The sequence below is a fragment of the Engystomops pustulosus genome, chromosome 5 (assembly GCF_040894005.1).
Source record: "Engystomops pustulosus chromosome 5, aEngPut4.maternal, whole genome shotgun sequence".
Classification (NCBI taxonomy): domain Eukaryota; kingdom Metazoa; phylum Chordata; class Amphibia; order Anura; family Leptodactylidae; genus Engystomops; species Engystomops pustulosus.
This window is the reverse complement of record NC_092415.1, coordinates 93,149,024-93,161,068: the sequence shown is the minus strand read 5'-3', so window position 1 is coordinate 93,161,068 and position 12,045 is coordinate 93,149,024. Positions and strand designations below refer to the sequence as shown.

Genomic DNA, 12,045 nt, shown 5'->3' with positions numbered 1-12,045 from the left:
AGCTAAGTACAATAACTGGGATACTACATTTACATGGGATTTATTAGGACATCTGCAACCAGGTTCAAGGATTGTAAACCAAGCACACTGACATACTGGTGTGAGACCCCGCTGACAGGTTCTGCTCTTCTTTGAGCTTCTTATGTCTTTGTTTTTAAGAAAAAAAGGTTTTAACAATTATGCAAATCAGCCTGGTGGGCTCAAGGCTCTATTAAAAGCTATGAGGAGACATAGCCAACCCAACATTTTTATGATTTTTTTTGTTTATTTTCTAGGGAAAGGAGGTGCTTTAAACGTAAAGGGATTTTCAATTTTCTTTTCTTTTTTTACTTATATTTTTTTTTAATATATATGTAGACCCCCTGAAGTACTTTAACCATAGGGGATCTGATCTCTCCATCCCCACACTTTAACGGATCTTCAGAAATGACAAGCCCTGGAATCTCATACAGACTGACTTGTACGTCACTTGTCATTAAGCCGTTAATTCTTGTTGAAATTAAGTAACATCAGTACTATAAACACTAGTCAAAGACAAGGGGTACACACCATAGTGTCAGACAGTTTCACTGGCTGATTTAAGTGACAACAGGACGTATAAGTTTACAATGTAAGAGGAAACATGCTGACAGCATGAGTGGTGCCTACAAAGAGTTTGTATGTACTCTCCATGTTTGCATGGGTTTCCTCTGGATCTGGTTCCCCCCCACACTCCAAAAACATACTGGTAGGTTGTTTAGATTGTGAGCCCCATTGGGGACAGGGACCGATTTAGCAAGCTCTGTGCAGCGCTGCGTAATCTGTGTGTGCTATATAAATAAAGGAATTATTATTATTGAAAACAGTTAAGAATTTTTTATGCAAACCAATTTGAATATTTATTTGAATATTTCAAAATATGGGTTGTAGCAGGTGCATCTAAATCATTTACCTTTTATTTGTTATCTTGACATTTTAGCTAATTCAGACCGTGAGTGCCATAGATCAAGATGATCCTCCAGAAGGTCAACATATATACTACAGCCTGGCTCCTGAAGCTGCTAGTAATCCAAATTTCACATTAAGAGATAACCAAGGTAACCAAATAACATATAAAGTAAATTAGTGTGATTTGCCTATAGTGGGTTTATGGTGTGCCATTTCATTTTAGTAACTTCAATCTGTGGTATAATGTGCACTAATTGTTGATTTAATTTTAATGGGTGTGGCATATGGAACATTCAAATAGTCAAACTTTTTGTAAAAGCTGCCACCAAATGTGTACTAAAGCAGCACAAAACATATTGTTCTATCAACAAATAACAAAACAAGATATAGGAAATAGGACCACTAAAGCAGGACCACCATACTATAATTGAGCTATGCAAACTCATGACAATATTATAGTGGCTTATGGAAAATACACCTGAAACAACAAAGAGGTGACATGCTAGAGTAATAGTATTTGACTACAATATTAACTTGATATTTGGCAGAAATGAGTAACTCGTAGCTGGCACATTTGTGCCATCTGTTTTAGAACTTCATGAGGACTCCTTCTTGCCACCAAAATGCCTCAGGCTACTTAACCCATGATAACAATGTCATACACTGTGCTCCAAAATAATATATACAACTCACAACATAACTGACCTAATATGCTAGATATATTGCATATAACCTCTGTTATCACAACTGACCATTCTGAGTCCCCGTTTATATTAAAAAATATACCAAGGCCCATCAATATACTATGATATTTAATTGAAGGAAAAGCAAGAGAATCCAGCACTCTTTAAACATATTTTGTTTCTTTATTATTCCATATAAAATACAAAGTATATGAGTCCATACAAAAAGTAACACATTACGTGTGCTGCAAACTTTTTATCTCGACAACATGCGATGAAGAGTACACTGCACTCAAAACGTGTAACTTTTGTATGGACTCAAAAAGCCTTGTACTTTTATATGGAATATTAACCAATATTTGGATTCTGTTGCTTTTCCTTCGAGAAAGTGACATCTCTCGCAGCCAGTTTCGGATCCTTTGCACAGAAAAATTTGATACAGGTATGAAGTAAAGATTGTAACGTGTGAAACGGCAAAGAGGGCAAGTCTGTTTTTCTACATATTGTGGCACATTTACTTACCTGGTTGAGTCACGATCCCGCAGCGCGTTGTCTGACGAGGATTCGGGTCTGCCGGGATTCACTAAGGTCGTGTGCCTGATATCCAGCAGGTTTCGCTGCTGCGCCGAGGTCCGCCAGAGTTCACCTTCTTCTTCTCTGTGCATGTAAGTGCTGATCTTGCAACACAATTCTTTTTTTAAATTCCGCAAAAACCCAACAGAATCGCGCCCGCAAGACCCTTAGTAAATGTGCCCCAATGGGTCACCTTACACCAGTTTTCTGTCAGACCACTTTCTTTTATGTGCAAACTGCGTGCACAGATATTTAAGAAGTGTGTTTGTGTTCTTCATGTAACACAAATTTCGGCACTGAAATGGGCATTCCGGTGCACAATTGGACCGACAAAATTGTGTTAAAGGTGCACCAAAAAAAAAGTTGGTGCCTTCTGTCAGTGCAGTAAATGTGTCCCATTATAATATACTGTATACAATGCAACTTGTATGAAAATATATTTTCCAACATCATTATCAATACATATAACACCCACCAGAATTAATTATATTATATGCATAATTCCCCTGAATTAATTATACTAGTATTACAGATATTAACACTATATGATATCCTAATACTTTAGTCTTGCAGTAAATTATAGGTGTAATCAGACAATGTCACCTTCTATTTCTTTCCTGTGATAAAAAAAATTGAAATAAAATCATTAAAAAATGCCTGAAAATATAAAATAAAAGGTTCAGCCACATGAATACAGACAAAAACCGTCATAATACTTACATTCCAACATGTTAATGAGAATTAGGTCTTACATTGATTATCAACCAAAAACTAACAAGACATGAAGTAATGACCCATATATAATAAAAAAGCTAAAATTTTATTGTAGATTACACAAAAGGTAATAAATAATACTACTTCGAGAAGAATTAAAGCTAAAACAATAGTCAGATGAAACTCACAAAGGTGATACATTATACATTATACATTGTGTGGCACAGTATTGGCTATTTGTTATCATAACAATCATATACACTCACCGGCCACTTTATTAGGTACACCATGCTAGTAACGGGTTGGACCCCCTTTTGCCTTCAGAACTGCCTCAATCATTGACATGATGGCATCACACAGTTGCCGCAGATTTGTCGGCTGCACATCCATGATGCGAATCTCCCGTTCCACCACATCCCAAAGATGCTCTATTGGATTGAGATCTGGTGATGGTCATGTTCAAGAAACCAGTCTGAGATGATTCCAGCTTTATGACATGGCACATTATCCTGCTGAAAGTAACCATCAGATGTTGGGTACATTGTGGTTATAAAGGGATGGACATGGTCAGCAACAATACTCAGGTAGGCTGTGGAGTTGCAACGATGCTCAATTGGTACCAAGGGGCCCAAAGAGTGCCAAGAAAATATTCCCCGCACCATGACACCACCATCACCAGCCTGAACCGTTGATACAAGGCAGGATGGATCCATGCTTTCATGTTGTTGACGCCAAATTCTGACCCTACCATCCGAATGTCGCAGCAGAAATCGAGACTCATCAGACAAGGCAACGTTTTTACAATCTTCTACTATCCAATTTCGATGAGCTTGTGCAAATTGTAGCCACAGTTTCCTGTTCTTAGCTGAAAGGAGTGGCACCCGGTGTGGTCTTCTGCTGCTGTAGCCCATCTGCCTCAAAGTTCGACGTACTGTGCGTTCAGAGATGCTCTTCTGCCTACCTTGGTTGTAACGGGTGGCGATTTGAGTCACTTTTGCCTTTCAGCTCGAACCAGTCTGCCCATTCTCCTCTGACCTCTGGCATCAACAAAGCATTTCCGCCCACAGAACTGCCGCTCACTGGATGTTTTTTCTTTTTCGGACCATTCTCTGTAAACCCTAGAGATGGTTGTGCGTGAAAATCCCAGTAGATCAGCAGTTTCTGAAATACTCAGACCAGCCCTTCTGGCACCAACAACCATGCCACGTTCAAAGGCACTCAAATCACCTTTCTTCCCATACTGATACTCGGTTTAAACTGTAGGAGATTTTCTTGACCATGTCTACATGCCTAAATGCACTGAGTTGCCACCATGTGATTGGCTGATTAAAAATTAAGTGTTAACGAGCAGTTGGACTGGTGTACCTAATACCTAAGTGGCCGGTGAGTGTATATGGCCACATTTTTTCAACACTTTTTTTCTACACTTTTTCCCTAGATGTTATAACTGGTATTATCTAGGAGGACTTAAGAAGTAGTGTACATGGGTTCCTCCATCACTATTGTATATATGATGAATATTGTGGGCTCCTCAGTGTATCATGCATCACCTTTATGAGTTCCATCTCGTTTTAGCTTTATTTCTTCTCTAAGTATTTTCTATTACATGTTGTGTATATTCTACAATAAAATTTGACCTTTTTATGATATATGGGTTATTGCTTCATGTCTTGTTGGTTTTTGGTTGAAATGTTTTGGAAGGACTCTAATTATAGTTTTGGAGGTATGTTTCTAGCTGGTTTCTTGCATTGATTATCCCCTTCCTACATTAATAAACCATAATCTACTGACACCTAATACCTATTATACTTGTTTTTTTTTGTGTGTTTGCTAGATAATACAGCCTGGATCTTGGCCCGAAAATCAGGCTTCAGGCAAAGTGAACAGAGCATCTTTTACATTCCAATCATAATAGCAGACAATGGGCGACCAATGTTGAGTAGTACAGGCACTCTGACCATACAAGTATGCAGTTGTGATGAAGATGGTGATATAATGTCTTGTAGTGCTGAACCATACACCTTACCTATAAGTCTAAGCAGAGGCGCACTCATTGCTATCCTTGCCTGCATTTTTGTATTATTAGGTAAGTTTTATTTTTATGAATGTACTTTTGGTATGTTATCCTACTTCTAAATGTCACTTGAAGAGGACCTTTAAGTGCCCTTTAATAGGGACTGTGATTCTGTACTGTCAAATTGGCAAGGCTAAGCTCTCTACTCTAGCCCATGGAAAAGAAAAGAGCACATTATTATATGGTACACGGTATAGGGGCTTTGCTGTGGACATTTCATTAAAAGGGACATCTTCAGTGGATATTTTTGTATAGGAGAGCTGCTGTGCACATTTCTTTAAAGGGGGGCTCTGTTGTGGACATTTCTTTAAAGGGGAGCTCTTATGTTGACATTTCATTAAAGGGGCCTCTGCTGTTGACATTTCATTAAAGGGGGCATCTATTGTGGGCATTTTATTACTGAGCTGTGGCTGCTGCTGGACATTTTATTAGACTAGTGGCTTCATTTCCTACCCTAGAGCTTATACTCAAGCCAATAACTTTTCACAGTTTATTTTGTGGTGAAATTAGGAGCCTGGGCTTATACATGAGTATATGAGTGGGTGTTCAGTCCAGATGTCCTACACTGTCTGGGAGATCTGGTCTGGATGATAGTCAGGATGGAGGGTTTCATGCAGTTAAGCAATGTGATTGGCTTTCCTAAATGGATACGTTATAAGAGCAGGTTTGAAGTTTATCATTAAATTACTTTTACAAACAGTACTCTAAAATTAAGGCTATAGAGTATATATACTTAAGTCCTAACATCCAGACACATGTTGGTTTGAATTCTGGGGGGCTCTAGTCATGTGAACAACCCAGGGCCCATGGGACACTTTATCCGCCACTGATCTCCACAGTGGAGATCCAAAAATAATGAGACTGATTATGGTGGTAAAGAATATTAGAAAAATTAATGTTGTAAGTCAGCAGTGCCCATCTTACATTGCTGATGTTTATTATGCAACCCATTGCACTTTTGTGGCTTCCTTTATAAACATACACTGATGTGAACTGAGACTTAATGGGCTATTACATAGCCAAGAAACACTTGTTCCCGATAACTTGAGAAATTGCTCTTATATTATTTGACTGTACACCGAGATTTTGTAGTTAATGCATTAAGGGGGCAGTAAAGTTTAAGCTGAATGCTTCTATACAGCTAAAGGGATGAATCCACTTTATCGGTTGCTGGAATGGAATCTGTCAGATTACTTTACTGTCCATATTAATTTCATGACATCCCTTATTAACACTCTGAGTCAGTTGCTGTATTATAATGTAGAGTTTGTGGTTTCTAATCTTCTGCTTTATGCATGTAAATGAGTTGTCAGCAGGTGATTGTAGTCTCGGATATTCTCTGCAGATATATCCATTGGATGGAGCTGGAGCTTTTGTAATTCGACATTTCAGGACTGTCTGCTTGGTTTATAATTACCAAGCCCAGTACAGATACCTCTGGCATTTCTGCTCCCTGCGGTCAGCGCACTTCACATGCTCAGAAGCTGAATGCTGCCTTTGAAAAGTGTGTGCTGAAAGCATTTTTCTACTGAGCTGTGATTAACAGCAGACCACAGATATATAATTTAACCAAGAAGCATAATGACGAATACAGATAAAGTACATCACTCAATTTATGGCCTATCATATATAAAGAAAATGGACATAAAACTACTCAAAATCGGAAAACTCAAATAACTGCTACTAACTGTCTCCAAAAAGTTCATTTTGGAGGATACTTAGTTAAAGGGGTTTGCCCTGAAAGAAAATTCTCATATTTCAATCCCATAGTGAGGTTTACACAATAAAGATCATTTTTCACCCCTTTCTTACAGTCTTATTGCTGTTTAAGCTCCTACCACTCCCTGGGCTGGTCAGTGTGAAATTCCAGAGTGTGGGTGGGGACTCTCTAAGCAGACCCATTATGATTCCTGTATGCTAAGAGATGCTGTGTGCTGACAGTGTACTTAGATTACAAGGGTCCAGGTTTATATACACTTTCATTTAGCTTTGGAATGTTCTACCACCATCTGACACATAGAAAAAGAGAGATGAGACTGATCAGAAATGAAAGATAATGAGATCCATGAGATGTATACAACACACAATGACACAGTTATCTGCCTGTAGCTTGTAAATGTATTCTCATCATGCTGCTGTTCACTGGCAAGAAATCTGTTTGTATGTGATCTTGTCTTGGAATTCATGGTGGAGGGACTGATGCAGAGAGGAGCTCACTGAAGTGTCAGACAGGAGAAGAATCTGTCCTGCCCAACCTTAGACTTCTGATTTATGGTCGGATCCCAGGAGAACCAAAATTGTATAAACCAGGACTGATAGAAAGAAGTTGGAATGATATCTGTGAAATGCTGTATTTTTGTTAATAACAGGGAATTAGAGAATGTGTTATTTTGTTATCCTAAGTATATAAATAAGAATCTTGTCTTTTTGAGAATACCCCTTTAATACCTCAGATGCTGCTACAACTTGTAGCAATTGTTCATAGGCAGAGGAAAGAAATTACTGGTAACTGACCGATGCTGTTACTCCACATCACAATCACATGTGGTACCAGGAAAATTTGTAAGAAAATACTAAATAAAATTATTTTTTTCAAAAAATTAAAAATGTAAGAAAATATACTATTGTGTATCAATGCTTCTGCTGTAAAAGCATCATGATATTTCCTACAGCGAAACAGATGTCAAAATGGTATATATCACAACTTATTATAGGTCATCAATATCCAAATGCTAGCCGAAGTACCTGGTACCCCGAAATACTCAGCAGTGTGTATGAGTCTCCTAATTGGCTTTCACTGAATTGGAGCATAGATGCAGTGGGCTATCTTGTCCATTACCCCAACCCCTTGCTATCAGTTGGGCTAAATCATTCCATATATATTTCATAAGTCTGACCTATTAACATTTTGATATCAATAACCTGGAAAACCCCTTTAAAGCTCCCTACATCATAGAGCAGTGGTGGCGAACCTATGGCACGGGTGCCGGAGGCGGCACTCCGAGCCCTTTCCGTGGGCACCCGGGCCATCTCCCCAGCGCTCCAGACATGACTCAAAGAATCTTTCTGCAGTTCCATGCAACTTAAAAGATGCTGCTTTCAGTCATATATTAAAGTGATTCTTCGCCACTTGGGACTTTAGGGAGGGAGAATGAGTGGACAGGGCCAAATAATCTTTAGAGGACCTCCTGCCGGCCCCACAAATTTCTGTGTACAGAGGGACATTGGAAATTTTCCATATTTATTCTGTGTTGCTGTCCTCTGGAGGCCAATATGATTGAAAGTTGTTAAAAACAGGGAGCAATAAGTTACTGCTTTAATTTTTGGTTGGCACCTCGCGATAAGTAAGGGGGGTTTTGGGTTGCAGTTTGGGCACTCGGCCGCTAAAAGGTTCGCCAACACTGTCATAGAGCAATGTTCCAACTGTGTTTTATGTTGCATAAACCATTATGTTCTAAATCATGGTGCATGGAGTCTTAGTATATACTGTTTTCTCTCAACTACTGTGCATCTAAGTATATTTTTTTCTGATTGCAGTACTAGTCCTGCTTATTTTGTCCATGAGAAGACAAAGAAAACAGCCTTACACGATTGATGAGGAGGACAATGTTCATGAAAACATTGTTAGATATGACGATGAAGGAGGGGGAGAAGAAGACACTGAAGCATTTGATATTGCAACCCTATGGAGTTCAAGGGAGGCCCATGTTGGAAAAAGTAGACAGGACATGCAGCCAGAGATTGAGAGCCTGTCCCGTTACGTGCCTCAAACATGTTCCATGGACAATAATGTACATAGCTACATGATGGCTAAGCTCTATGAAGCGGATACAGATGTTTGTGCTCCTCCATTTGACTCTCTTCAAACATATATGTTTGAGGGAGAAGGATCTGTGGCTCAGTCTTTAAGCTCTTTACAATCCTTCAGTACAGACTCTGAGCAGAGCTATGACTACCTTAACGACTGGGGACCTCGGTTTAAAAAGCTTGCCGAAATGTATGGAGCCAAGGATAGCAATGCATCATTGTGATAGCACCCAGGAAGAAGTGAGAGATTTTATGCAGGGCTCCAAGCCCCACCCCATCTGGATCCATTTTCTTTTGGGATTTTATTAGTGACAAGAAGCTCTACACGGCAGACTATATAGACATTGATGGCACCGTACCAGGATGTAATATTGTTCAAGATCAGCTTTATTTGGTCAACATATGTAAAGACAAAAACAACATTAACGTGTGAAAATGACACAATGCTTCTTGGATCTGAAGGACTTTGAAGTCCAGGAATAATATGATATATATTTTTATACTATGTGACATATTTACACTTTGTTTCAAATTTACACAGTTGCAAATTACTTTGCAAGGAAAATATTGTTTCATAATTTATAAATTCTGACTTTAAAAACTTTCAAAATATGTAAAAAGACAAAAAACATAACACTGTGTTTAGTATCTTTCTATTAACAGTGTTTGGTCTTTTTTTCCCACAGATATATTTATCAGTGAGAGATTAAGTGTAGTAATACTAATATTCTCCCTTTTATAGTAATGGTAACAGTTTTGTATTCCTGCTATTTGGTGGCATGTCTTTAGAAGAAAACAGGTTTAACTACATGTAAATTCATTGGACATGCCACTGCTGTGTGCCAAATGCTGTTTATCAGATTCATAAACTATGTTCACATTATCATGATGGTTTCAGATTATTTCCCTGTATATTTATGCCAATTTATACCCAGGATTGTTTACATTCATGTACTAGATGATCAACTTAAATATCTCTGAAAAAGGAAAAAAAAATAAGTTAAGTTTTGTATATTTGTCAATAATTTTGGTAATGAAATAAGATGTACTGACTGTTCAGTACTTTAGCACTTCTTTAATAAAAGTTCAAACTGAAAGATGTACCTTTAATTGGTGCAATGCTGATTGTGCCTGCATTATGATATGGCAAACCTTAAAAAAAGTCCTAAAAGTCTCTAAAATAAACAATGCTCACCATTTTTTTTATTAATCATACAAGCTATTTAATGGGAATAAATGGTACATTTTATTATTACATTTTTACTCATTAAATTATATAGCAAAACACGATGGGGTCAATAATCTTTATTTTTCTTCCTTTTTTCTTCTTTTTTTCCGTCTTTTATATGGCGCATTGCAAATTTTTGCAGTCCAACGGTCATTTGTTTATCATCAGTAAGACACATTTATCTTCTATTCCAAATGTGCTAAATGTTGCAAATAACATTTATCTTTTCAAAATTTGCAACATTGTTTGGCGCAAAACACTCCAGACAAAGCCATACTTAAGGAAAACTTAGAAAATGGATAGAAGTGACAATTGTATCATTTTACGTAAAGAGATCTAAAAAAAAAAAACATTTAACACAAGGAAGAAGTGAGATTGATAAATGACCAAAGTAGCAGACGGAAAAAAGACAGGCAAAAATAAGCCAAAACAAGCAGAGATAAGATACTGTGAATGAAAAAAGAGGGACAGAAATAGTGGTGTGTGTTTAGCACCCCACAAAATTTTTTTTGCATAATATACTACTAGAGATGAGCGAACATGCTCGTCCGAGCTTGATGCTCGGTCGAGCATTAGGGTACTCGAAACTGCTCGTTGCTCGGACGAATACTTCGCCCGCTCGAGAAAATGGCAGCTCCCGCCGTTTTGCTTTTTGGCGGCCAGAAACAGAGCCAATCACAAGCCAGGAGACTCTGCACTCCACCCAGCATGACGTGGTACCCTTACACGTCGATAGCAGTGGTTGGCTGGCCAGATCAGGTGACCCTGGGATAGACTAGCCGCTGCCCGCGCTGCTCGGATCATTCTGTGTCTGGATGCCGCTAGGGAGAGAGCTGCTGCTGGTCAGGGAAAGCGTTAGGGTGTTCTATTAGCTTACTGTTAGGCAGGAGTGATTCTCAAAGAACCCAACAGCCCTTCTTAGGGCTACAATAACGTTCTACTTTTTTTATTTTAATTTGCATCTAGTACCATTTTGTGAGGAATTAGCAGGGGGACTTGCTACCGTTGTGTTTAGCTCTTAGTGGCACACATATCCATAGCAAAGACCGAAGTGGGAAGATTTAGTAGGGGTTGGATTTCAATTAGGCACTAACTCAGTGTCATCTCATCTGGCATAGTAGTGTGCTTTGATACTTGGCTAGAAAATAGCCATAGGAGAATACAAAGAGCTTACTTACGCATACAGTAGCGTTCTATATATTTGATTTCTGGTTGATCTGCTGGTGGCTGTACTTTCTGCAGTGCATGTACTAGCCAATTCTGAGCAATTTGTAGTGAGACTTGCGACCGCTGTGTTCTGCGCTTAGTGACGCACATATCCATAGCAAAGACCGAAGTGGGAAAATTTAGTAGGGGTTGGATTTCAATTAGGCACTAACTCAGTGTCATCTCATCTGGCATAGTAGTGTGCTTTGATACTTGGCTAGAAAATAGCCATAGGAGAATACAAAGAGCTTACTTACGCATACAGTAGCGTTCTATATATTTGATTTCTGGTTGATCTGCTGGTGGCTGTACTTTCTGCAGTGCATGTACTAGCCAATTCTGAGCAATTTGTAGTGAGACTTGCGACCGCTGTGTTCTGCGCTTAGTGACGCACATATCCATAGCAAAGACCGAAGTGGGAAAATTTAGTAGGGGTTGGATTTCAATTAGGCACTAACTCAGTGTCATCTCATCTGGCATAGTAGTGTGCTTTGATACTTGGCTAGAAAATAGCCATAGGAGAATACAAAGAGCTTACTTACGCATACAGTAGCGTTCTATATATTTGATTTCTGGTTGATCTGCTGGTGGCTGTACTTTCTGCAGTGCATGTACTAGCCAATTCTGAGCAATTTGTAGTGAGACTTGCGACCGCTGTGTTCTGCGCTTAGTGACGCACATATCCATAGCAAAGACCGAAGTGGGAAAATTTAGTACGGGTTGGATTTCAATTAGGCACTAACTCAGTGTCATCTCATCTGGCATAGTAGTGTGCTTTGATACTTGGCTAGAAAATAGCCATAGGAGAATACAAAGAGCTTACTTACGCATAC

At 38.8% G+C, this 12,045-nt stretch overlaps 1 protein-coding gene across 6 annotated transcripts in view; it reads left to right on the top strand.

Annotated features, from left to right (window-relative positions):
* The window catches only part of CDH20 (cadherin 20), a 328,467-nt gene extending 318,592 nt beyond the window's left edge, over positions 1-9,875 (top strand). For all 6 annotated transcript variants that reach the window (XM_072152733.1, XM_072152734.1, XM_072152732.1 and 3 more), the window contains 3 exons: positions 959-1,076; positions 4,732-4,983; positions 8,509-9,875. In XM_072152733.1, coding sequence (XP_072008834.1) covers positions 959-1,076; positions 4,732-4,983; positions 8,509-9,002 — 864 coding nt within the window. In that variant the 3' untranslated portion in view covers positions 9,003-9,875. The remainder of the gene's footprint in view (positions 1-958; positions 1,077-4,731; positions 4,984-8,508) is intronic.
* The last annotated feature ends 2,170 nt before the right edge of the window (positions 9,876-12,045 follow it).